Here is a 26,389-nt window from a genome sequence, read left to right as displayed (position 1 = left end):
ACCCTGTAATTCCCCTTGCAAATTTAATATTTAAAATATGAGCTTACCTTAGTGTAGATACCCTGTAATTCCCCTTGCAAATCCAATATTTAAAAATATGAGCTTGCCTTACTGTAGATACCCTGTAATTAAGCTCGGAAATTCACAATTTTAGAAATATAAGCTTACCTTACCCTGACCCAGTAATGACTTGCTTTGTTACAGCAACTTCCCTTCTTTTATAGAGTATACACACCTCGGTGTCAGTAAAAGGAAAACACAAAAATTTCTTGTTTTTTTTTTGTGGTTTGGCTCTGGGGCTTCGTTTCCTTTTTTTTTCGTTTTCTGTGTTTTTTATTTATTAACTTGTTCGTTCGCTGCATTTTGGACAACTTCTTTAAGCTCTCTATAAAGACAATATTACAATCCAAGTGTAAGTGTGTATGTGTGTGTGTGTGTGTGTCAGCAACAATTGTATATTATATATCTACTATTTATGTATAAATATGTGTGTATATATTTACTTGGATATTTCTTTTTTGGGGGGCAGAAAAGACTGCCTACAATTTGTTAGATTCTATTACGTACTCGTCGTGTATAAAGTTTAAATACATTATCATATCATATAGTATTTATATATATTTGTTATAGGGTATATAGCATAGTTGCGTATTCAATTCGATTTGGTATACATTATAAAACATTTAGTAGTAAATCTGAATCATAAGTGTATTTCAATATATGGAGTATTTTTTTTACATTCTTTCCTCTCTACAAACTTTGTATACTCTAGTTTCGTTTCATTCGTATTCAAATTCCTGTGCCACATACCCAAAAATTGTTTCTTGATTATTCTAGACTAATATATGAATATAAATATATATGTATATAGTATTTATTACTTTTTTATTTTTATGTATTATTTAGTTAAACTATTTGAAGCCGAGCTAAAATGTATTTTATGTTCATTTTATAACTTTTAAAGCTGTTCTGTATTTTATTTTTATTTATATTGTTTTCGTTTTTTAGATTAACAAAAAAAAAACAAAATGTAAACAAAACGAAATAAAAATAAATTTAAAAGAGAAAAAAATGAAGCAATTTGAAGATTTTTATGACTATTTTGTACTTTTCCTATGTTTTTGAAATTTGTATATTCTTCATTTTTTTTTTTTGAGAATCTAGTGTATTCTGTGCAGTGCAGTGTACTTAGTTAATGGTCAAGGTCAGCTGCATGGGAGGGGAATGCTAGACCACTTAGCTAACTCAAATCAAATTTAAGCAATAAATTAACAAATTATATACGCTAAACAGTGACAGAAATAAGTATGTGCACACACACATACACACATACATACATAGATGCACGCTTTTAGCAGAGGCGTTAAAATTTATGAATTTCGAACGCACGCAAAAACCAGACGACAATTCTCTCCCCCTCCCCACCCCAACAACAACAAATAAAATTGTATGCAAAAAAAAAAAGTGAAGAAATCAAATAACATTTAATGACCAAACCAGTCACAGTGATGCGCCACAGTCACCGTATTTAAAATTGAAATAAAATTAAAGGAAAATTTAAAAATACATACAAAATAAAATAATAAAAGATTTTAAGAAACAAGCATTCAAAAATAAAAAATATAAATAAATAAATGAAGGAAAAACATAAAAGAATAATAGATATAAAAATGAAACAAGCATTACAAAAAATATCAAAGCAAAAAATGAAATAATAAAAGATTAAAATAAAAAAAACCCAAATGAATAAGTTCTAGACTAGTAAAGTGATTACAAGATGAAGCGAATGGGAAGAGGGTGGGGGGAGTCAGGTCACTCACTCTTTCATTGAGTAAACAAAGCCTGAGCAGTGGACTGGACAAGCTTTAACCGTTACACAGAAGCATCCCTGAGCGATCAGCAACAAAAGAGAAAGAGAAAGAGTAACAGCAGCAGCAGTGATTGCGACTGCGACGCAGCAGACGAACAAACGAAATACAAAAAAAAAAAAACAACGAAAAATACAAACAAAAAGATAAACAAAGATAAGCAGCGCAGCCCGGCGATGACCTTCACCCATTAAAACGACCCAACGTTCGGTCGAGGTTACAAAAAAACCAAAACGAAAACAAAAAACAACAAAAAAACAAATTTGCAGTTAAACACCAATTGCGCACGCCAATTTTGATGCCGGCTTCAGTTGCTCTCTCTCACTCCCACTCGTGTGCGCATTGTGTTTGTGTTAGCTTTTTGTCTTTGCACTCAATTCGCCGGCAAAACGTGTGCATGTCTGCGTGTCTGTGTCTCTCTGTGTGTATGCGTGTGTGTGTGACTGACTGGGTGCTATTTGCAAAAATGGTGCTATGCGCTTTGTTATTTGTTGCTGCAATCGACGCAATAGCCGACGACAGACAAAGCTTGCGAGAGAGCGACAGAGAGTACAACTGCATGAAGTATGACCAGATGCATTTGTTGTTGGGAGAGCGAATGACAACTGTGCTCTTTCCACCCCTGCATGAGATTGATCTTAAAAGACTTAATGCACGAACTTCGTAGTGCATAGGAAAGGCAAAGTTAGAATAGTTCAAAGTGAGTTTGCTTAAATTTGAAGTACATGAAGTCAACTAAATAAAATGCAAAAATGGAAGACAAATTTAAAATAAATAATAAATAAAACAATATTAAATTTGCTTAAAAATAAAATAAATAAAAAAATAAAAACAAAATATTAAAAAATTGAAAATAAAAACTGAATTACCAAAAAAACAACAATTTACACAAAAAACTAAAAAAAAGCTAAAAACAAAAAATTAAAATCTAATTTTAAAAGTTAGATTCTTCACTTCCTCAAAAAAAATGATATTATAAAAATAAATAATAAAATTTTTAAACGAATTAAAAACTATCTCAGAATGTTCAATATGCAGCTAAACTGCTTTCAACAATTTTTTTTGAAACAAAAACAAAATTCACAAATCAAAACAAATCTATGTAAGTATTTTGAAAAATACCATATAAATAAATAATATAATTTGTATACAAATGAACCAACTATCTAAGAATTTTCAACATTTCATATTTCGAACCTTGCTCGCTTTTAGCGACAATTTCTTTGTCAAATTTTTGTTTTTATATTCTTATCTTACTCATTAGATATTTATTTTCATGATTATTATTTCTATATATCGATTTTCAAATATACCTGAGTGCTTCATCTTATATATAATATATGTATATTATAGATCATTTTTGTCATCTTAAATGCTAAAAAGCAAAAGCTAAGCACAAATTGCTAAGCGGAAAGCGTATGCAGAGTGCGACTTGCGTTTGTCGCGCGCTTGACAACTTTTAATTTAATCGCAAAAACAAAAAAAGAAAAAAAATAACATAAACGGAAAAACACAAGCGAAATAAATAAATGAAAAATAATACCGAAAGACAAAAAGTACAAAAAGAAATCACAACAACAGCAAATAACAATAACAAAACTTTGTTGTGATTTTTGTTCGCAGTTGTTGTTGATGTTGTTTCTCTCATGTTGTTGCTGTTGTTGTTGCTGTCTCCCGGCCGGCTTTTTGAGCTTTATTCAATTTGCCGGTTGTTGTCGTTGTTGTTGCTGTTGTTGCATGTTGGCGACACATTAAAAGTGAAAACAAAAAGCAGCAACAAAATTGATTGAATTAACTTAATTTCTGGTGTCAAAATTTGAGCGTGAAAATGGCGGTGGATGAATGGGGGTAGTGAAGGGAGTAGTAAGGTGTGTAGTAAATGGGGGTAGTGAAGTGGATAGTGAATGGGGCTGTGAAGTGGGGAATAAAGGGGAGTAGTGACTGGGTATAATAAAGTGGTCGGTGAAGAGGGGTAGTCAATGTGGGTAGTGAAGTGGGTAGTGAAGGGGATACTGAATGGGGGTAGTGAAGAGGGTGGTGAATTGTGGAGGCGTGTACGCTAGCCTACAGCTTCCCCTCTCTCCCTCTCTGTGTTTTTTGCTGGCATTTGTTGTCCCGGGTCGTGCACGAGCAGCACTTTGATGCACTTGATTAGAAACGGCGACAAATCCAATTGGCTTCACTTCGTGGCCAAAAAGGGGTAATGAAGAAGCAGAAACAGAGGTGCGAGGGGATCATTTGTGAACTGTGTGTGTGATTCACTCGATGGGGAATGACGAAATTTCGCAGGCATGTGAAATTGATTCAAGCCTAATCAAAACTGATTGCGCACTTCACAGACATCGAAAACACTTTTCCCCTTTTTCCTTTTCCCCCCGTTCCGGGTTCACGCATTTAGATAAGTAGTCTGCTTGCATTATTTGGAAGCGCAATAAAAAGTCGACCAGTAAAAAAAAACACCCCTCGATGATTCACAGATACAAAGTAGAAAAAAAAAGAGTTGAATTTCATCTTCTAACAAGCACAAATAAAAAGCTAACGAAAAGATAAAAAAGAATATTGTATAAAGAATAAAAAAGACGATAAATGAATTTGATTTTCTTGGTATGTTCAAATATTTATTGTATAATTTGATAGGCATAAATTTTGAAAAAAAAAAATAATAATAATAATTAAACATTTGTTTTTGTTGGTTTTGTTTTGCTTGCAAATATTTTCTTGCTGTTTGTTGTTGTTGTTGTTGTTGGTTGTAATAATAATATATGATATATATATAAATATATATATATCAATAAATACATATATATTCTGTTTCCTATGTATTTATCGAATATACATTTTCTTTTTTTTTCGTTTCTTTTGTTTTTATTACGGGCCGAAAATCTTGCCACAATTAATATATAAGTAACTAAATAACGAGTTAAAATGATTAGATATAAGACATATTTATAAGTTTTTTTTTTGTTTAAGAATATTTATATATATATATAGATGTATATAATATATAGTATTATTTAGTGTTTTTGCGTTTCATGAAAAAATATAACATAGTTTTTTTTTTTTTTTTTGTTGTTTTTGCCAAATCGAAAAAAATTTAATCAAAAAATAAAAAAAAAAATATTTTAAACAAATTCCAGAAAAAAAAGATTTTTTGTGTTTTTTCAGGATTTTTTTTTCTTTTGCGATTTTTTTGTGTGGTTTTTTTTTTGATTTCATTGGTTTTTTTTGCAGTTACTTCAACAACTATGCGGAGCGTTAGCTCCGATTTTAAATATGTATATATATATATTTGTATATACTATGTGTATAAAAAATTGTAAATTAAAAATCTATAAACATAAGCATAATGGTTTTTTGTTTTCTTTTGTTTTGTTTTTTTTTTTATTTGCGAGGATTTGGAGGTTTTGGTTGTAGTTGTTGTTGTTGTTTATCTTGTTTTGTTGTTGTTGTTGTTGTTGTGTTTTCACTTGGTTGCAAAAAAACGTAAAAAATTAAATAAAAAGTATGATAAACCAAATAGTATTAATATTATAAAAAAAAGATTTATAATAAAATGCATAAGTTTACATTATTTTCATTTTTTTTTTTTTGGGTTTTGTTTTTTGTGGTATTTTCTTTTTTTGTTAACAAACAATAAATTAAATTGCTTTTTGTTGTTGTTGTTGTTGTTATGGTTATTGTTGTTGCTGATAAATTTGTACGGTTTTCAAATTGTAGTTGTTGTATTTGTTGTTGCTGTTGTATTTTCTTTCATGTTATGTACTATAGGAAACTAGGTGCATTCGTATGTGTGTATGTGTGTGTGTTTGTGTGTGAGCTTACAATTCAATATGCAGTTGTATGGGTGTGTGTGTGTGTGTGTGTTTATTTATCGAAAAAAAAATCTTTACAATATTCCGTTTTTTTTCTTCTTTCGCTTAAGTCTATTGCTATATGTGGCGCATTTTTCTGTTTTTTTTTTTGTGTTTTGTGTTTACCGGTTTTATTGGATCTATTTCTCTATTCTCTATTGTTTGATAAGAAAATATTGTTTGTTTTTGTTTTTTTGTTTTTTCTTTTTTTTGTAACTAGTATTTAACGAGATTTCTATTTACAGTGTTTCTTTTTTTAAACAACAAAAAAATAATAGACTTTTATTACTTTATTTTTTTTTTAGTAATATAAATTATATTTTTTGTTTTTGTTTGCGTGTAAAAATGTTTTTTAGTGTTGTTGTTTTTGTAATTCTTTCAATAAATTGCTTAAACAGCTGATTAGCATTTTACATATAACAATTTGTTTTCTTTTTTTTCTCGATTTTTTTTTTTTTTTTTTTTTTTTTAATATCGCTTTAAATAGTGTAGATATTTATATGTAAATATATGAATTATTTTTCTTTATAATGTTATAAAATATATATAAAAAAAAAAAATATTATATATGGGGGCGGAAGTGGGAGTGGCTCAGAATTAATATTTCAGTATTTTTCCCCAATATTTTCAACATTTCTCGTTTCGTTTCGTTCAATATTTACATGCGTTTGCAAGCGTTCAGAAAAATTGACCCAGCAATTTTATTTTCTCTCTCTTTTAGTTTCAAATATTTTTCCCCATCGATTATATATAGAATCATGAAGTTGGTTTTAAAAAAATAAAGCCATTACACACTAAATTTCGTTGAAACGTCGCTACATATAAATTGGGTATCATATCATATCATATATGCATAACTCTATATATAGATATATTATTTATGTATATAGTAGTTGTATTTGTAATAGTTAGTTAGTGTTTTAGTTAGTATTACTAGCTGGCTAATAGTTTCCTAGTTAGTGTCATCGATTATCATCATCATCATCATTATCATCGTGTTATTATCAAAAAAAGCAAACTAAACCTAAATAACAGTTTTTTTTATTTTTGTTTTGTTTTGTTTTCGTTATCTCAAGTTCTCTTATTTCTTTTCACTTCATGTTTGAAAACTTTCTTCTAAGCATTTTTGTAGTTTCTTTTTCGAATTCTTTTCTCATTTTCATGTTCTTCTTCTTTTCATTCCGTTGTGTTTCGGTTCTCATATATAACTCTTATTAGCAAAAAATCGACAGTTGAACAGCTGACAAAAAGTTTTGTTTCTTTTTGCATTTGCAGCTAACAAAATTTTTGTTTTCCTTTTTTCCTTTTTTTCAGTTTTTCTCTTTTTTTTTCATTTCTATTAACTATAACTATAGCTCCCATTTTTGTTGTTGTTGTTGTTGTTTATATCGTTGTAATAGGTTTTTGTTTTTGCATTTCATATGCATTTTGTAGAATTTTTTTTAAGGATAAACTCAAAAAGTTTTCCCGAAAACAAATCAAAATAATTTGTCGAAAATAAAGTTTGCAAAAAAATTTAATAAAAAATTCTCGCAAACAACAAACAAAATATAGTAAATAGGAGTTTTTATCTGAGGGAAGTGTTGTGTGTGTGTGGGGGGGGAAATTGAATAAGCCGCTTGTAGTAATAATATATCTAAAATATATAGGCAGTAAAATTGGTGTAAGCGTTTCCTTTATAAGCCCTAAGAAAGCTAAACCGATCGATGAATCGGCCAAATTTGTAACACTTTGTATTTTGTATTGTGTGTGTGTTTTCCTTCTCTTTTCTTTTCTTTTTTTGAGACGATATCGTCTAATGTTATATAGAATTAGATTATCAATAAGAATAAGTGTGTAATGAAAAACAGAAAAAAAATCGATAGACAATTTTGCGTATTCATTGTGCAAAATGCTATAAGTATGTACATCGACTATATATATACTCGATCACTCGTATATATCAAATATATGAGCGACAAAAAAAATATAGTAACTAGATAGCTAATAGTAAATATATATATATATATAAAAAGGATCGTCGTATATCGATAAATATATAGGATGGTCACACTAAATTACTAAAACAAAAAAAAAAAAAATTGTATAAATTTTAGTTCTTTCTTTTTTGCGTGCATTTTCTTTCATTTGCATGTTGTTTTGTTTTCTCTTGTTTCTCTTCTTCAATTGTAGCTCACTTCTTGGCTACGTTCTAACACATCTTTTCTCTCTTCTACTTCCGTCAACTTTATACATTGAATTTTCTTTCACACTCAAGCTTCATCAACTTTTTGTTTTCTTCTGCTGCTACTTTTTAGTGGCTCTTTTTCATTTTGCATCTTTCGTCTGTTTTCCGTTTATTCCCGTTTTCCCTTTTTTTCTGTTTCCTTGTTTGGTTTTTGGTTTTGTTGTCCTTCCCTTCATGGTTAAGTAACTATCTAATATTAAACTCCCTAGTTTCTATGTACAGTAATAATAATAGTAAATCGTAAATCGCAAAGAAAAAAAAATCAAATAAAATGTAAGAAAACTGAGAACTTCATTTTGTTTTGTGTGTTTTCTCGTTCCGTTTTCCATTTTTTCCATTATTCAATTCCATGTAAACCTAGTTGCGTATTTCGTTATCGTTTATCGGTTTATCGGTTTTATCGCCGCCTAAGTTTTTAGTTAAAGTTTTTCTTCCAACTTGCATTTTGCTTACTTCAAAATCAAATCAAAAAATATCACATTAAAGAAATCCAATTTAAATCACTATTTTCAACTATCATCTAGAGAAGCAGTATATATATATATATATATCGATATCGCATAAGATGATAAAAATCATATATATATATATATACATATATATATATATATAGCGATGATATATATAATAAATGTACACATAGCATTCTTGTTTATAGCATCCGATGCATAGACATCAACTTGCAGCATCATCATCATCATAGATTATTACAATCGTTAATCGTTAATCGGTAATCATCATCGAGACATGGTTCGATTGATCGTTCGTACGCTCTAATAGCTAATACTAAAAACTGATATTGAAGTTCATAAAAAATGCTTGTGAGCCTACGTCAAAGTACACTTATAAGAAAAAAAAAAATATTATTATTTATATATGCATATATCTGCTGTATATATATATATATATATATATATATATATATCTATATCGGGTAGCATTCTCTCTTATGGTCATTTTTTTTTTTTTTTTTTGCTTGCAAGCGCTTCTCTTTCTCTCTTTCGATAAGCCAACTCCGCACACTTTGCCCCCCCGCTGCTTAAAAAATGTACGCTTTCTTCTGCGCATCTCAACTTATGATCATCTCACTTAACTCCTCCTTAACCCGTTTAACCCACACTTACGTCTATCGATGATGATCATCGCTATCATCATTCGGCGGCATTCATACTCAAGCGAAGACGCGCAATCTTCTCCTGTCGCTGCTTCAGTTGCGCCTTCAGCAACTGACGCTTGAGACTCAACTCACGCTCCTCGTTGGTCAGCTGTTCGCACAGCTTTGCCGCCTCACGCAATATGTTCACCTTGGGCGCACGCTCCTTGTCCCGAATATTGGGTATCTGCTTCTTCAGTGCCTCGAACAAATTCTTAAGTCCGATGCGACGTTGACGTTCCATGTCGTTGTGCAGATTACGCTTCTCAATGGTGTCGGCCTCATCGAGACTGAACTGACGCTTCATCACGCTGAAGTTTACATTGCTGCTGCTTGCGCTGTTGCTGCTTGCACTACTGCTGCTGCTGCTGCTGTTGGCGCCCAACGTGTGTTGCTGTTGCTTCAGTTGCGCACCTGGATGCGCCGTTGACAAAACGCTGTTGTTGCTCAACTTTGCTCGGCTCTTTTTCGATGCCTGCAACTGCTTGGAGAACGCACCACTGCTGCGACAAGTGTCCTGATAGCGTTTGCGACTGCTCTTGTTGTTGATGCTGCTGCTGCTGCTGCCCTCCCAAAGCATCGTTGACGTTGCACAATCGCTGCCAGCACTGCTGCTACTGCTGCTGCTGCTGCTGCCGCTGCTGGTGTTGCGCAAGAGCAGCGGTGAATAAACTGTGGCCACAGCGGCGCCAGAATTTTGATACGGCGTGCTCGATGGCGATGGGAAACGGGAATTGGCCTCCGATTTAACGGGACTGCTGCTCGCCGGTGTGTACGGCAACTCATAGCGACCGCGTCGCGGTGGCGGTATGGTCGAGATTTTGTTGGCCACCTTTGTTTGCAGAGCGCGACGATCGCGATCCGAGGGATTTGTGGGCAGCGTCTTGTCATTGAGTGAGACGACATCGATTTCCTCATCTGTGTGTAGAGAGAGAGAGGGAGAAAAACAAAAGCAAAGAGAAAAAATGCATTAGTTGAGATGTAACGAGTAGCGAGTAAAAACTAACGAGTCAACTGTGGCGAGTGTAAACGAACTAACTAGTTACAAATTATAGAAACAAAAAACCAAAAGCAAAGAGAAAAAAAACATTAGTTAACATGTAACGAGTAGCGAGTAGAGACTAACGAGTAAAATGATACGTCTTTCATATCGTGTTGAAAATAACGAATTACAAGTTGTAGACAAAGGTTTAAATGTGACGAGTAAAGTGCAACGAGTGTAATTAACGAGTTGTCGACGCGCCTAGACGCGTCAGTAAGTAGCTTTAGGAAAGGAAAGCCCTGCAAATGTCTAGCGAATGTCAACGACAGTTCAATGACTGAGCACCATACGATGATGTCATTCCCACTCCCCACACTTGAGGGTTGTGTGTGTGTGTGTGTGTGTGTGCCCCACGCAAAGCGGATTAGTGTGTCAACGTTGTGGGGCACAAGTGGCTTGACGCCACTTGCAACAGTAGTATCAGAATTCAGGAAGCAATAGATTTGCACGCAGACAAACGACCAAAGCGACCTCCCACCTCCTCCCTCCTCCTTTCCCCCAAGAGACAGCGAACTCCCCAACCCCTACCGACGCCCTTAAAAGAGAGAGAGAGAGAGAGAGCAAGGCGACGCTAGGCGCGCTGACGTCATGCGACCAAACGTTTTTCCGCATGGCAACAGCAGAAAGAACTGCAAAACAGCAGTAGAAAAATAACAAAACCAACAACGAAAAAAAAGAGCACATAAACTGTTAGGCGGGGGGGTTTGGGATAGGCTTGGTGGGAGGAGGTTGGGAGTTGGTTCGGATGGTTGGAAAGGCTGTTAGTTGGGTGGTCTGTGTTGTGGCTTTGTGCGTGCGTTCTTCTTTGCCAAAAACAAAGTAAAAAAAAAAACTATAAACTCGACAAGCGCAACCACGCACGCTTTGCTGATAACGGTACCAAGCAACTGTGAGCGAAAGAGAGAGGGAGAGTGTGAGTGAGAGCGAGAGCGAAGTGTGTGATAGTGGGGCATGGGGGCAAAAACAAATACCCAAAAAAAAAATAGCAGCATGCGTCGCGTCGTCGTCCACACATTTCCCTCTCTGCCCCCTCACATTCGCTTCGGTGCCCCGCCAACAGCTTCCGTTGCTAATTTGGCGCTTCCGTTTGGCGCGCGTCCATTGAACCAACCATGACGTCGTCGCCGGCGTCGCTTGCCACCGAGTGTTGCAAGCAAAAAAAAATGCGACCCAGCCCTGTGCTTTCGAGAATGCCTTTAATCAAATTATTGAAAAAGAAAAACGAAACTTATGTCACATTCTCTCTCTCTCTCTCTCTTTCTGTCTCTTTCGAGTATTTGCACAAATGTTGATTATTATTTGGCGTTTATTATTATTCTTTTTGTGGCAACTGTGCAAACGCAGATTGCGCACAGCACAGCAAAAAAAATAAAATAAAATAAAATAAGAAACAAACAGCGAAATTTAATGCACAACACGCAAAGCGAGCTGGCAAAGTTCAAGCTTCAAGTCCAACTCCAAGTCCAAGTGCAAAGCAGAGTGCGAAAGAGATGGCGACATACGGACAAATATATATGAGTTGCATCACCTTTGGCAACATGTTGCCAAGGCGTGCATCAGCAAACACGGCTAGACAGACTGCAGACCTGAAAACCTTTCAAGAATGTGACCAGCGGCCATTTTGTTTTGTCATCAGCATTGTCTGCGTCTTCGTCTTCGTCTTGGAATGCAGAACAACAACAACAACAATGACGACGACGACGAGAACTGCGAGATGTTGCTGACGCAGCAAACTTAAAATGTTGCCATACAGCGACGACCACCGACAAAGCAATAGAAAGAGGGGGAGAGAGACAGACAGACACAGATTTGCATTGCAAGCGACAACAACAACAACAGAAACAAATGGCGCCAAATGTGTTGCGCAAAAGCAAAAACAAATGCAACTAGTTTATTGTTGTTGTTGTTGTCCAAAGGGGATTTCCTCAGCTCTTGGTAACAAAAGCAAAAGCAAATATAATCAGTGTACCTGTGATGCTGTGAACAAAAAAGCAAAGCAAAGAAAAAAAAAACAACAAAAAAAACCAGACAAACTTGTTTGCAACCAAACACTACGAAGAGAGTTGGCAACTTTTGTTGCTAAGCAGCGCGCGCAGCAAATCAAAGCAGCAAGCAAAAGCTAAACCATAATAGTAATAATAAAACGAAACACAACAACAACAACAGCAACAAAATAAAGCAAAAGAGGAAACAGCTTGTGTCGAGAGTTAATTACAATTGCAAATAAAATGCACGACAACCAACAAATAAGTTGCGCAACTTTTATGCAGCTGCACGCACACACACACACACATTCTAACACACACACACACATAAAGATTTTAGCATGCAGCACTTTTGCCCTACAAAATTAACATAAAACTAAAACGAAACGAATCGAAAAAGCAAACGCAATATACTTTGGAGCAAACACAAAATGCAAAAGCAGACGCAAAAACAAAAACAAAAATAAAAGGACAGCCACAGCAAAAAGTCGCAAGTGCAGCGCACAACGTAACGTAAAACTCATCACGTAACACGTAACGCGTAACGTAAATAAAAATAAAAATGGCATATGATGTAATGCACAGAAGAAGCAGAAGGCGAAGGAGAACAGAATATGACGGCAGATCTGTCTGTGTCTTCTTCTTCTTCTTCTGCCGCTATGCGCACAGTGGTCCACGGGTACAGCAAAAATGTGCGCGAAAGTCATAAAAACGAAAAGCTGACGACACTTTTTTCGCTGACGCCCACATGAGAGAACGAGTGGGAGAGCGTTGTAGAGGGGGAAGGGGTGTAATGGAACACTCTTACTCACACACACACACAAACACACACACACAGTTGTAAAGTGTTTAATTGAGTCTCGACTTTGTTTACGTTGCAGGAAGAATTTCAACATGCAAAAACAAGTCGTAATTTTTTTTATTATTATTATTGTTGTTGTTGTTGGGCGACACACAATGATTTCATTTCACAATATTTCAAGTTCTCTTCTCGCATTTATTTATTGTTTATTTGTGGCTTCCATTGAAATTAGAAATTTAATGTGTGTGTTTGTGTTGTGTTTTTATTTCGCAGAAATTTGATGACTATAGATTAGCGTAAAAACACAAACACACACGCTCGATCCGAGAGAATTACAAAGTGATGCAGTGCAGTGCATCACAAACTGTTGTTCCCACGCTCACAGCAGTGGCTGTCAAAGTGCAACATGTGTTGGCAACATGTCGCTCGGCTAGCAACACACAAAAACATTGCGGTTTTCAATTTGCAATTGCAGACACACAATGTGCAAGAGGAAGATGAAGAGTCGCTTCCGCTGACTGCAAAATTTCCCACGCTCGACTACAAAAGCCAAGTGCATGCTAAACTGCGAGACTACGACTGCAAAACTGCAAAATGCAACTTGGCAACTTTGTTGACAGCATCGCTTAATGCTTAATCTCCCCACCCCGCGCTTACCCCCACCACTTATGACTCATCAGTCAAGAGCAATAAAAAAAAAAAAGAAGAAGTCGTTAAGGGGCCAGTTACCGCAATGCGCCAAAGCATTCAAAAGTGCTCAACACTAATGTATCAATAGCTCACACACATACACATACATACATAAAAGCACATAAAATATGACAACAATTGAAATACGTCTGGCAACATTTTGCTTAGGCTTTGGCAACATCTTCATTGGTGCTCTTTGGGCGTGTCAAAGGCTAGCAACAATGCTGCTACACATAATGTATGCATGCTTTACTTGTCTCTATGTGTGTATGTGTGTGTGTGTGTTTGTGTATATCCGCAACAATAGCAAAAACTTGCAAAACCGTAAAAAGGGAGGCTCGTTGACGTCGCTGCCGACATCGACGTCGACGTCTACGTCGCTAGCCAAAGTGCGTATACATATATTTTGGCATTTTTATTTTATTGCCATCCGCTGCCGCTGCTGCGTCGCCGTCGTCGTCGTTTGCGACCTTGAGCATAACAATTTATTGCTTCACGTGTGCGAAGAATAAGCAGCAAGTCAAGCACACGACTTGCGAGAGCGGGCGAGCGAGTGAGCGAGAGCGGCGACGCGCATAGTCAAGACAGACACACACACGCACTCACACTCTCACACGGACTCACGCACACGCAGAGAGACGAACGACGAACAGCCGAAAAAGACGCGCCTAGCAACAGCGAAAACAAAAAAAAAAACAAAAAAAGCAGCGCAGACAACGACGACGCTGGCAGCGCATTGTTAAAGCTCCTGCTGCTGCTGCTGTTTCCTCTTCTTTTCTTTTGCGTCTTTTTATGCGTTGTTGTTTTTGTTATATTTTTTGGGGTTGGGCACACACACACACACAACAGAAACAGAAATGTTGTAAGTTGGCGCCAGACGCATAAATTTCGTCGCAAATGAAAGTAAAAACGCCGTTGGCAAAAAAGAAAACAAACTCGACTTTGCAATACCCGGCAGGCAGCAAGTAGTTATTATAGCAAGCAATTGTTTGACCACAACTTGTAAATACCCCATGAGCAGAAGATGAAGAACCAGAAGCACACGCACAAAACGCAAATGGAAAAAAACATAGTTAAAATGGCTCTATATGCGTCTCCCTCACACACACGCTCTAGACTTTTATTTTTATTACAATAGAATAATATTAGAACGCATAAAAGTCGAGTTCTTTTTTTTTGCTATTTCGCTTTCAGCTTCGAATTCGGTTTCTGCTACGCACTTTTTTGGCAGGTTTTATGATTGCGCGACCTTCATTCAGTTCATTAACATTTTGATAGTTTTTTTTTCGATTTTTTTTTTGTGTACACACAGAGTCAAAAAAGGTGCGAAAATGCCAATAAAATGTGCGTGAAACAAAAAAAATGGAAATGAAAATGGAAATGGAAATAGAGGCGCCAACTAATACTAAACATGGCTGACCACATGAAGAGAAGAAGAGCCAAACGCAAAAGCGAAAACTATGCGTGTATATTAATAGAACATTGTGTGTGTGTGTGTTAGATAAATATTAGATAAATTCTGCAAACATAAACAGTTAATTGAGCAGTGGAAGCCAGCAAGGTTTATTTCTATTTCTTCAACTGTTGCTCATACGTCAATCCTTTACGTTGTTGCGTTATCAACTATCATCCTCTTTCCACCCTCTCCGCCACACACATCTCTTGCATTACTCCAACACTCTCCCCCTCTCGCTCGCACAAAATCATGCTCTGCTAATGAAGCGTCACGCGCACACACACACACACACACAGACACACATACACCGCTTTTAATCGGCAGCACGCACCTGTTACAGTTGCCGACTGCGTGTATGTGTGTTGTTGGCTTTTGAATATTTTTGCTTTTTTTTTTTTTGCTTTTTGTTGCCATGCTGTATTCGTGTGTTCGCAGCTGACAAAATGCGAGAGTGTGCGTGTGTGTGTACTTGAGTTATGTTGCGTTTTTCAATTATCATCAAACGTTGTTGTTGCTGCTGCTGCTGGACGCTGCTGATAGCAGCGACGTCGCCGCTTTTTTTTATCGTCTCACGCGCGCGACTTTTTGGCAATCGCCACTACGCTAGGCGTTGAATCATATTATTATGTGGGCGTTTTTCGCTAATAGTTCAACACATACAAATGCACACGCACACGCATAGATATAGACATAGCATAAATGAGCACGCCTAGTAACAGAGCAGACAACACCCAAAAATGTACAAGCAAAAAGCAGCATGCGAACAGCGCTGTCAGCAACAGCAGCAGCAGCAGCATCAACACAAAATCAAAACAGACATAACAAAAAAAAACAACAATTGCAATTCGAGTGCAAATGCACTCGGCAGGCAAACGCGAAACGAACGAACGCAGCAAGCAGCAAGAAGTGCCCGAAGTGTGCACGAAGTGTGCCGACGTCGAACACACAAAACGAGACTTGTACAATTTCTTTATGCACGACGACGATTGTAGTGTAGGTGTATGTATGTGGCTGTGTGTGTGGGTGAGCACTGCATGCAGTTTGTGAATGGGAAGCACACAAGCTTTACGCGCCAAATTGCAGCTGTGTGTGTGTGTGTAAGTGTATGAAGAGTAGTAAAACAGTAGTATTAGTAGTAGTAGTAGTCGTAGTAGTAGTAGTCGTAGTAGTATTTGCAGCGCGAGGGTTGCTCCATATGTTTGGCTGTTTGGTGCTTAACAAAGACATTGAACCCAAACCCAACACTGGCGAAGTCAAGGCGCAAAATGCCGCCACGTGGCTTGTGGCATGGGCGCAGACATCCTTGAAAAATCGGGTGTTGTCAAAGCGTGAGAGTGAGAGAGAGAGAGAGAAAGATAGATAGTGTGCTTTCGTTTTTTTGGTTTTGGGCGTAGCACAAACTGCGCAAGACGCTGCTTGCGATGGGGGATGTAAAATGAGTGAGAGAAAGATAGAGCGAGAGAGGGGATGACGCCATGGTGGGGAACAACATAATGAGCCATGAAAGCCACGCGCCATCACTTCAAGGGTTGGAGAGAGAAGGGAGGGGGGTGGTGTTGGGTTGGGCTGGGTCACGTAGTGTCGCTATGCGTAGGCCACAAGGCGCCAATGAAATGTACAGCAACAACAACAACAACAACAAAAATCAATGAAAGCTCTTTTAACCACCCAAACACCAACAACCGGCAACTGCGCTGCTGCTGCCGCTGTCGACGTCAGGCGTGTCTAAGTGTGCATGTGTGTGTGTGTGGGCGCGCATTGAAAAAGTTTACTACGTTTGCTGTTGACGTAGGCGATCGATTTTCTAAGGCGCGTCATTTCCCATGTCGCCCACACACACACACAGCGCGGCGGCGGCGGCGACGACGACGGCAACACTAGTTGAATGTTGTGCAAGGAAAAGCGGTGGGAAAGAGGAAGAGAGAGAGGAGCTGCCATGCACAGTTATTTTTGCTTCGATCGACAATTGTGAATGGGAAATAGTATGGTGTGAATTTAATTGGCAATTGCAAAACTATAGGCAAAGCAAGAAGAGTATAACACTTCGATGAAGGCGTGACAACTGTATAAATGTTGATGCATTGATATAACTAACTACTGCGCTTCAAGGGATTCGTTGTATAGCAGTATAACAGTTGTATAACAGTATAACACTTGTATAACAGTTGGTGCATTAATCGAACTAACTTCACAACTTCAAGGGACTCGCTGTATAGCCGTATAACAGTTGTATAACAGTATAACACTTGTATAACAGTTGATGGATTAATAGAACTAACTTCATAACTTCAAAGGACTCGCTGTATAACAGTTTTCTGTATATAACACTTTTGTATAACGGTAGAAAAACTCACCGGAATCAGAAGGCGTCTCTAGATTGGTCTCCATTTCGCTGCGCGTGTAGCTGTGATCGCTAATGTGACGCATATATGACGAAGAGCCGCAATTGGAGTCCACCATGGAGCAATCACCATCATCGGAATCACAATCCGAGTTACTCGCTGGCGGTGACATTGTCGTCGATGTGGTTGCTGCTGCTGATGCTGACGAGCCCGATGATGATGATGCTGAGATGGCAGCAGCATCGGCTGTTACCTGTTGACTGATCACATCGAGAACATCGCTAATCTGTGGCTGATAATTGCTGTGATACAAATCGAAACGTGATTTGCCATTCTGCAACTCGCGACTGATGTGATCAATGTGATAGTTTGGCTCGCTGCTGCTCGTCAACGAGATGTTGTTGCTGCCCACCAGACAAGCGGCCAAATCGACATTGTGACGAAAAACTGGTGCCATCGATGCATCCTCCTTGTTGTTATCCTGATGCGGTGGATCGGGAAAGACGAACGTCGACTCTTTGGGCGAGGAACGACGATTGAGCGAGTGATATTGTTGCTTCAGTTTCAGTGCGGTGGCTGAGACCGCAGTCGAAGGATTGCTCTTACGCAACAATGATGCACCTGGCGGTATATGTTGTTCCACATTGTTGTTGCTGCTGTAAGACGTTGTGTTGTGGTTATTGTAGCGCATTTGTGTCGCCGATTTGTTTGGTCGAATTGTAATTCTAGCGGATGTGGCAAATGTTGTCAGTTTATTGCTGCATATGTTGCTGCTTGTGTTGTTACTGTTGTTGCTGCTGTTGCAATTCTCCTCCTCGTCATCATTATCATTGTCATCCTCATCGACCACATCATCCTCATCGTCCTCGGTCATCTCGTGTTTGATCATCATTGTACCACTGCAACTGACAATTGCCGGTGGCACAGCGCTGCTTTCACTGTAACTGGAGGCAGCCGAATTGCCGCCGTTGCAAGCACTGTTGTTGGCACCGTTGCAACCATTGTTGCTGCTGCTGTTATTGTTGCAAGTGTTGGCGCTACCAAATGATGACCACATACAATCGCCATTACGTATATCGGGTTTAATGTCAATAATGTCATGCAAGTCATCCAACATCCATGACGAACGTTCGGCAGCAATTTTCGCCACATCCCCGCGGATGCTTTGCTCTTTGCGGCCGACGAACACAAGATCCTCGAAGCCAACCATATCGTTATCGTTCAACAAAAGTGACTCGTCGAGGGGGGGCATTTTCAATGTGTCGGCGAAGCTGTCTTCGTAATCGTGTGGAAAATCACAGCCGCTCATACTTTCAAAGCACATTGTCGCCATTTTTTCTATCTTTCTATTTCTGTGTTAGTTTCTAAGTTTTTTTTTGTGTATTTACCAACACTGTAAATGTTTACAGTGTCGTCCTGAGAGTGATTTGTTTCTTTTTATATATTCTTTGTAGCACACACTGCAAAGCGAGAAAAAAATATTGAGTTTAATTTCTTTTTAATAACGGAACCTTTCATTTTATATGATAATAGATAAAAATTAATTTAATAATTATTTTTTAGATAGACAGAAATAAAATTAATGATTTTTTTTCTTTCATTTATTTAGTATTTATTAAAACTTATCATTCAAAAACTCGAATTTCAAATTTAATTACAATTCTATTTTATTTCAGTTTTACTTTAATAATGATATTTATTTAAAAACACGAATTTTATTACAAAACAATTTTGTTTCAGTTTTACTTTTGTAATGAAAATTTATTTTATAAAAAGAGCGCGAAAATTTTGCACTTATTAATTCATTTTTCATTTAATTTATTTCTTTTCAGATTTTTTTTCAAGTCATTTACTTGGTTTTTACTTTAAATATTTTTATTAAATGTTGTCAATTTGTATTAGTAAGAATTTTTTAAATTTAATATTTCCAATTCTAAAAATTTACCAATTTAATATTTGTATTGGCTTAAGAACTTAATTCCATTCACTTTAGTCAACCTCTTTCTAGAATTTCTGAAATACGGTCAAATTCTTTCTAGAACACCATTTCATTAAATTAATTCCGTATTATGTGAAGAATTTTAATTTCATGAAATGCTGTCAGCTTTATTCTAGAACTTAATTTCATTAAATTCTGTCAGCTTAATTTCATTCAACTCTGTCATCTAATTTTCTGGCAATTTCGAACTCATTAATTGCGCTATCTTTTGTGTTTAATTATTTTGCGATAAGTTATAAGTTGTGGCGTTATCAACATAATGATAAAAGTAAAACTTATAGAGAACTAATATGATGTATAAAAATTCCCCGCTTAATAAAACTCATTTCTGATTTCTGCATTCTCCTTCATTTACACTATTTTCATTAAATTCTAACATGTCGCCATCTTGAAGAAAGAGAGACTGCATAAAGAAGTAACCGTAACGGTATCCATGCAAATACAAACACAAACACATACACACACATACTAACGAAGCTCAAGCTAATTGTCAATTTTTTGAATTTCATTTTCATTTGACGTCGTCAGTTGGCGCCACAGTCGCCGCTGACGTCGACAGTTCAGAAAAGTTATCAGAGCAAAATACAACAGACGGGGCGCTTTTAATTATATATAAATTGTTTCGATTCTATTTGATTTGCGATCTCTAAATTAGCTTGGCAACAAAAAATCATATTTAATATACCATATACCCAGTTACGCTCATCACTCTCTCTTTCTCTGTCTCTCGTTATGGAAATGTGTATTCTATTCTGCATCAATCATAAACTGATAAAAGCTGTGTTGATGATCTCTGTCGAGCTATCTCTGTCTGTCCCCTTTCACTCTTAACGCGCGCAGCACCCATCAACATGCACCTCCTCTCCTCACACTCTGCCCTACAAAATGTAGTAAATAGTATGCAAAACGTAGACGGCAATAAATTTGGCACGCGCGTGTTTCTCTACACACACACACACACACACACATACGGATACACTCACACATATTGCAAACTGCATTTGCACGCACACAACAGCAGCCACAGCGGCAACGAATTCTAACGGTGCTGTGACGTCGACATTTCGCGAGAAAACGAATTTTGTAGAAATCTGCGTAACATGTGTGTGTGTGTGTGCTTGTGTGTCTGTAAATTTCTTGCCCAAAATTCTCGAGACCAAAAAAAAATTTGAATTTTTTTTGTTGCTTACCTTTTGCTGTGCTTTTTATTTTTTGTAATCCAATTGCTGTTGTCGGCTTATAAAGTTATGGGTTTTTTTTACACAACAAAAAAAATTAGTTTTTTTACACCCGAAAAAAATTGTAGCAAGAACAAAAAAAAATTATATTGATATATTACATCAATTTATTTTATAACACGCAACGCACTCGCGATTAATTCAAATTTTTTTTTATTTGGCAAATTGCAATTTTATGTTCTTTACTTAAATCTTTATTTTTCCTTTTTTTTTGCTTGACAGTCTCCTCTTGTGTGTCTGCTGTCTACGTCTTTCTCTGCTCCTCTGTGCACTTCTTGAAAACTTTCGTTACTTTGATTTCTTGTGTTGCGTTTTTTTTTTTTGGTGGCTCTGCAGTAGCGAAGCGGCATCTATCTATCCTGCTCCTTCTTCTCCTGCTCCTTTTGCTTGCACACACACATTTGCACGCTCACTCACACACTAACACTTTCAAAGCCCACAAAAATTGTCTGCTTTATGTGTTGTTGTTGCTGCTGTTGTAGTAACTTCACATTCACTTTATATTAGCAGCAGCTTTTATTTTATTTTATTTGAATTCTTTCGGTTTTTCTTTTTTTTGGCGGGCGCTGAATTGTCTTGTCTTTCTTTACTTTTATTTTGTTACACTTGCGAATTTGATGCTCGCCGTTTGAATTTATTTTCCGTTTCTTGCAATTTCCTTTATTTTTTTTTTTTGGTAACTTATGCTTGTATATTTCGCTTTGATTACTTGTTGTCGTCTATTGCTTTGCCTAGTTAAGCTTAGTGATTTTGTATTTTAAATGTAGATTAATATGTATGTATATATTTTTTAAGTTGTGTATATTTTTATTTTGCTTAATTCTTGTGTTTTATTTGATTTTTTTTGTTGGGCGGGAAACAGCCAAAATCTACAAAAGACGAATTAGAGCGCACGTAGCAAACGTTAGCAACGAACGTTCAGCCGTGCCTGAGTCTAAAGAAAGAGTGATTTCCAATATCTCTTGGGCCGGTCGAGTCGCCTCTCTTTCAACTGTGGTGAGCAAGTGTTGTGTGGTGTGTGGTGGTGAGGTGAGAATGCCTTGCTTGAGTTGAATTTCGTTTCGTTTACACACACACACATGCGAGCACGGTTGAGTAGCGTGCACGTGTGCGTGTGTGTGTGTAACTCAATATGAATTTCATTAGACAACGCAACCCAACTCACGTGCTCTCTCTCGCTCACGCTAACACGTTCTCTGTTTATTTACCTTTGTTTTTGTGCGCCGGCCGGCGGCCTCCGCCGGCTACCAAACAAAAAAAGCTTTTTGAGCGCAATATTCGTTGTGTGTGTGTGAGTGTGAGTGTGTTTTTATTTGTGTGTGTTTTGAAGTGAAATGCGTTTTTGTTTTGCGCTATTATTAATTAAATAAGAAATTGTGCATTTATTTGACACACACACACACATATAAATATGTATGTACATACATATGTTCCTATGTGGACGGCATGTAATTGTAGCTTTTCTAGTTGTGTTTGGCAACTCGAATTTCTGTTGCGCCTCAAGTTGATTGAACTGCTGAACTTTGCGGCAAGCGAAGAAGCCGCAACTAAAAAAGCAAAAAAAACAACATTGTAAAAAAAACTAAGTAAAAGAAAAACAAAGAGAGTCAACAACAACTTTATATACATATGAAACCTACCTCAAGTCTAATTTAATTATGCGCTCCCAAATGAAACAACAACAAGTAAAACAAATGCAAACAAAAGAGATAGATTGCATAGCCCCATAACACTGGCATGGTAGGTCGTTGGGATGGAGTGGTGGGAGGGGGAAGGGAGTGTAGAACTTGTCACACAGGCTGTCGAACTCATCAGCATATTGACTGCAATCCTAATACGTGCGCTAGAGTGAGACAAGGCTAGAAGCAACAGGAGTCGCAGCAGGATTTTCTGTTTTTTTTTCCTTTCTTTTCCTTTTGCTTGCTTGTGCTATCAAATTACATTAACAGTTCCAATTCCAATTCCAGTGGCAGCAACAAAGGTGCTTGCCGAGTGTAGAAAGGGGGGAAGAAGATGCATACATGGAGAACACACGAAAAGCATAATTGAGTTGAGAGAGCAAGCTGTGAAAAAGGGTATCGATAGCAAAAGGAGCAACAATTAATCAATGAACTACGAATGCCAAATGCTCTAGTTGAAATTTAATTATACACTGATTTTTGGTATAAAGTTTCTCAATACTTTATTGGTGTAAATTGTTGCAAAATATATCAAAGCTTGAATACAATTTAATATATGTATAGATATGTATAAAGCTGAAAATATTTATGATTACATATTTTAAAAGTTTTTTTAAACCCCAATTAATCAAAATTGATTTATAGATGAATTAACTTAATAATTTTTGAAATTAAATTTCCAAAACTATTTCAACTTGATTTTATTATATTAGCATGCCAAACTGAATAACAAAATCACTCTAGCCCAAATAGTGCACTGTAGAGTATTTGTGCGCAAACCGCAAAAGGCACTGCGACAAAAACCGCAAGGAAGCTTGGAAGCGCACACACACACACACACTCATGTAGTGCAGCCTAGATTTACGCACTCACACACGCATGCAGCACACACTGACACATTCTTGACGCACTAGCGCAGACAGACTGCAGGGCTGGCAAACATAGAACTTTAGTTGTAGGCGGGCATGGCTAATATTTCATAATACGCTTATAATTTCACAAAGCAGCAGCCAAAATTAAATTGTGTACAGCGCACTGCGACAACGAGGAAATTTAAACCCCCTCCCCACCACTCCTGGCATTTAAGTTGTTTCTACAAACTCCATCGCATTGTCGCCATTTTGATCTTTTTGATTGCTGTGAATTTTGGCAACTGCCAGCAAGAGGATAGAGTGAGAGATGCACATACGAAAAATCTTTTGCTTTCGTCTACATTTTTATGCATTTCGCTTTGCACTTTTCGCGCGTGCAGCTTTAGTCGCTTTTATTTTGTGGCCCTTCGACACACACACACGCGCGCGTTTGTTTTGTTTTGACTTCGCAACGCTGTCGCTGTCGACGTCAGCAGAAATAGTAGTGCAGCGCAGCAGCGAGAGATGTTTCGTCAGGTTGGCGCGCATTTTGCCTATTGTCATCTCATGAAAGGGTATATCGGGTAAGTGATAAGTCAAAATGATTATACGTCTAGAGTTAAAGAAATATTTAAGTGAATTTTAATATAAAATAAAAAAACAATTAATACAATTACTATATTAGTTAAGTTAAATAAAAATTGTAATTTAAGTTTAATTCGCTGCTCAAATATTTCGATCGGATATCGCACAGTCAGTCAGTGTTAGTTTTGGTTGTTCGCCTTTCTTTGCATTTGTTATGCAGTTTTGTGTTTGGCATTTTGTTGTTGTTGTTGCTTTTTCAGCTGCACTTCGTCGCTTTTATTATTATTGTTGTAGTTGTAGCTGCTATTTTGCGCAATTATTTTCGCGCGTGTACTATTTTTTTTTTATTTTCTTCTTTTTTTTTTAAATGCTATTTTCTGCTTGTTCTTGGCTTTTTGCGTTTTTGTTATTTTATGTTCATAGTAAATGCGTCGTCGCCATTGCGGAACCAACCAACTGCGTAAATAATGTCAACAAGTGTGTATGCGTGTGTGTGTGTGTGTGAGTGGGGGCAGCTAGTCCTCAGTTGGCGTCGACGTCGGCAGTGACGTTTTGTATTATTTTTCTTAAATGCAAAATGCAAAACTATGAAAATTATCTAATTTATATTCAAATGTTAATACGTTTTGTTAATTGAAAAGCTTACTTGAGGCTTTTTACGTTGCAGGCGCCAAACTGCGCTGCCTCCATTGCCTCACTCTTTTGCGCTCTCTCGCTCTCTTGCTCTCTTGCGTAGCTTCGTCTTAAGGTTGCTTGCATATTTAACGGCTTACACGTGCGAATGACATTGTAATCAGTTGCTTGAGTGGGGGAGAAGGAGAAGGAGGATGAGAGGGAGAAGGTGGAGTAGTAAGCAAGAGGGCGTTACGACATGCCGTTATTGTTGATAAGCAGCCGTCGCCATTGTTGTTGTTCTTTCTGCTGCTACTGCTTTGGCAGGTGTTTTTGCTGTAATTGCAATTTAAATACAAACGTCGCAGACGCCGCCGTCAAAACTGTTGAGCAACTGTTGAGTAGGTGCTTATGCATTTTCGCTTGCTTCTATGCATGTTTGAGTGTGTGTGTGTGTGTGAAGAGTATGCTTTGGCCTATTGTCAACTGATAAGCGACGTCTGTCTGCTTGACACGCAACAATTTCGTAGTATTTTTAGTTTTTGTTATATGGCATCCACTTCAGGGCAACATTGTTGTCATTTTGCGTCGTTACAAATTGTGGCAAATCACTTAAGCATTTATCGATAAACAATGTGACATCGATATGCCAAATGTTTCTTATGTGATGAAGTCCTAGTAAAGTGAAAGATTCAGAAGTTGATTGAATGTCAATCACATTTAATTATTGAGATTAACTAAAAAAAAAATGTTATTCCAAAATGATTTCATTAACTGTGGTTAAACACTTAAGCATTTATCGATAAGCAAAGAGTCATCGATATGCCAAATGTTTCTTAAATAACGGAATTATAGCAAAGTAACAAATTCAATAGTTGATTTAATTTCAAAATTTTATTCCAAAATTAGATTTTAAATATTTTACAATGAAAATATAAACTTAGGTTGATTTTTTTTTTAATACATAGCAATGAAAATTTAAAATTTACTTTGATTATTAATTTTTTGTTTTAAATATTCTGCAATTTTACAAATTCGCTAAATTTATAGAACATTAGTTTAACAATAGTTTTCATTTTCATATAATAACAAATAATAATTACACAATTCGAAACCAAATAAAAAATATAAAAGTGCTTAGTATGAAAATTGAATATGAATTGCCGAATAAAACTTTAGTCACTAAAGTTTAGTGAAATTGTATAATGTTGTAAAATAATTGAATAATTCAAAACTATATTGCCGAGTTGAACTACAAACGAAATAAGTTATTTTGCAATTTGTCTCAAGTAAATTTTCCCAAGTTGCAACACAGTTGGCAATTGCAATGTTTAAAAACGATTACAGGGTATTTACTGTGCGTGTCGACGGTAATTAAATGACTTTGGCGCCAGCTGCTATCATTATTTGGCATTCCAAAAACCTAATAAAGTGCAATATGTGGTGTGTGCATAGAGAGCAAAGTCAATAAGACAACAACGCAAAAAAGTGCTTTCAAAAGTTACGTGTGACGCATAGAGCGAGGTAAAAGCTTTGCTTAGCTTTTTTAGTATAATTTCATAATATCGTGATCCGATGAAAAGCTTTAACAATTTCATAATACACGTCAACTGCAATTGATCGATAACAATAACAATAACGATAGCAGCAGCAGCAGATGAAAGGATTACAAGTGCAAAATGAGCAACAATAGAACGAAATAGCAGCAGCAGCAGCAGCAACAGCAGAGGAAGAAGGAGAGAGTAAGTAAACAAAAGCAGCAACAGCAGCAGCAGCTGCAAAAATAACAATACGCAAAGAAGACAACAGCCACAACGACGGCGACAATGCTGAAGACGCTTCGTTGTCGTTGGTACAGTCGCGACATACACACTCACAAACAGACACACATAAGCACACACACATTGGACAGGCAGGCAAGCAAATGCATTCGCCGAGCTTTATAACGGAATGAACCTGCACTTAAGAACAACGACGTCGACGTTCGACGTCGCTGGCGAGGCGAACTC

The 26,389-nt window shown here is 36.8% G+C and overlaps 1 protein-coding gene and 1 long non-coding RNA gene across 3 annotated transcripts; both read right to left on the bottom strand.

The window, feature by feature from the left end:
• Positions 1 to 4,775: 4,775 nt before the first annotated feature.
• Positions 4,776 to 21,603, bottom strand: LOC132797200 (myc protein). The gene is made up of 3 exons (XM_060808770.1): positions 20,606 to 21,603; positions 17,429 to 18,876; positions 4,776 to 10,017 (listed from the first exon to the last, which is right to left on the bottom strand). Exons 2-3 carry the CDS (start codon positions 18,747 to 18,749, stop codon positions 9,098 to 9,100), a joined length of 2,241 nt encoding a protein of 746 aa, XP_060664753.1. The 5' UTR covers positions 18,750 to 18,876; positions 20,606 to 21,603; the 3' UTR covers positions 4,776 to 9,097.
• Positions 21,604 to 23,802: 2,199 nt separating this feature from the next.
• LOC132797201 (uncharacterized) lies at positions 23,803 to 25,197 on the bottom strand. Of its 2 annotated transcripts, none has more exons than XR_009633640.1 (2): positions 24,415 to 25,197; positions 23,803 to 24,353 (listed from the first exon to the last, which is right to left on the bottom strand). It is a non-coding gene; the product is annotated as an uncharacterized LOC132797201 (long non-coding RNA). The 2 variants fall into 2 exon arrangements; XR_009633639.1 differs by having other exon boundaries at positions 23,803 to 24,333.
• Positions 25,198 to 26,389: the final 1,192 nt, after the last annotated feature.

The sequence above is a fragment of the Drosophila nasuta genome, chromosome X (genome assembly GCF_023558535.2).
Source record: "Drosophila nasuta strain 15112-1781.00 chromosome X, ASM2355853v1, whole genome shotgun sequence".
NCBI lineage: Eukaryota > Metazoa > Arthropoda > Insecta > Diptera > Drosophilidae > Drosophila > Drosophila nasuta.
Note: the sequence above shows the minus strand (reverse complement) of the source record. Positions and strands in the feature narration are given on the sequence as shown.

Excerpts from the sequence above, each read along its gene's own strand:
- LOC132797200 (XM_060808770.1), bottom strand. The coding sequence starts at position 18,749 with ATGGCGACAATGTGCTTTGAAAGTATGAGCGGCTGTGATTTTCCACAC. Across the intron at positions 10,018-17,428 it reads AGAGACGCCTTCTGATTCCG|ATGAGGAAATCGATGTCGTC; the intron begins GTGAGTTTTTCT and ends CTCTACACACAG.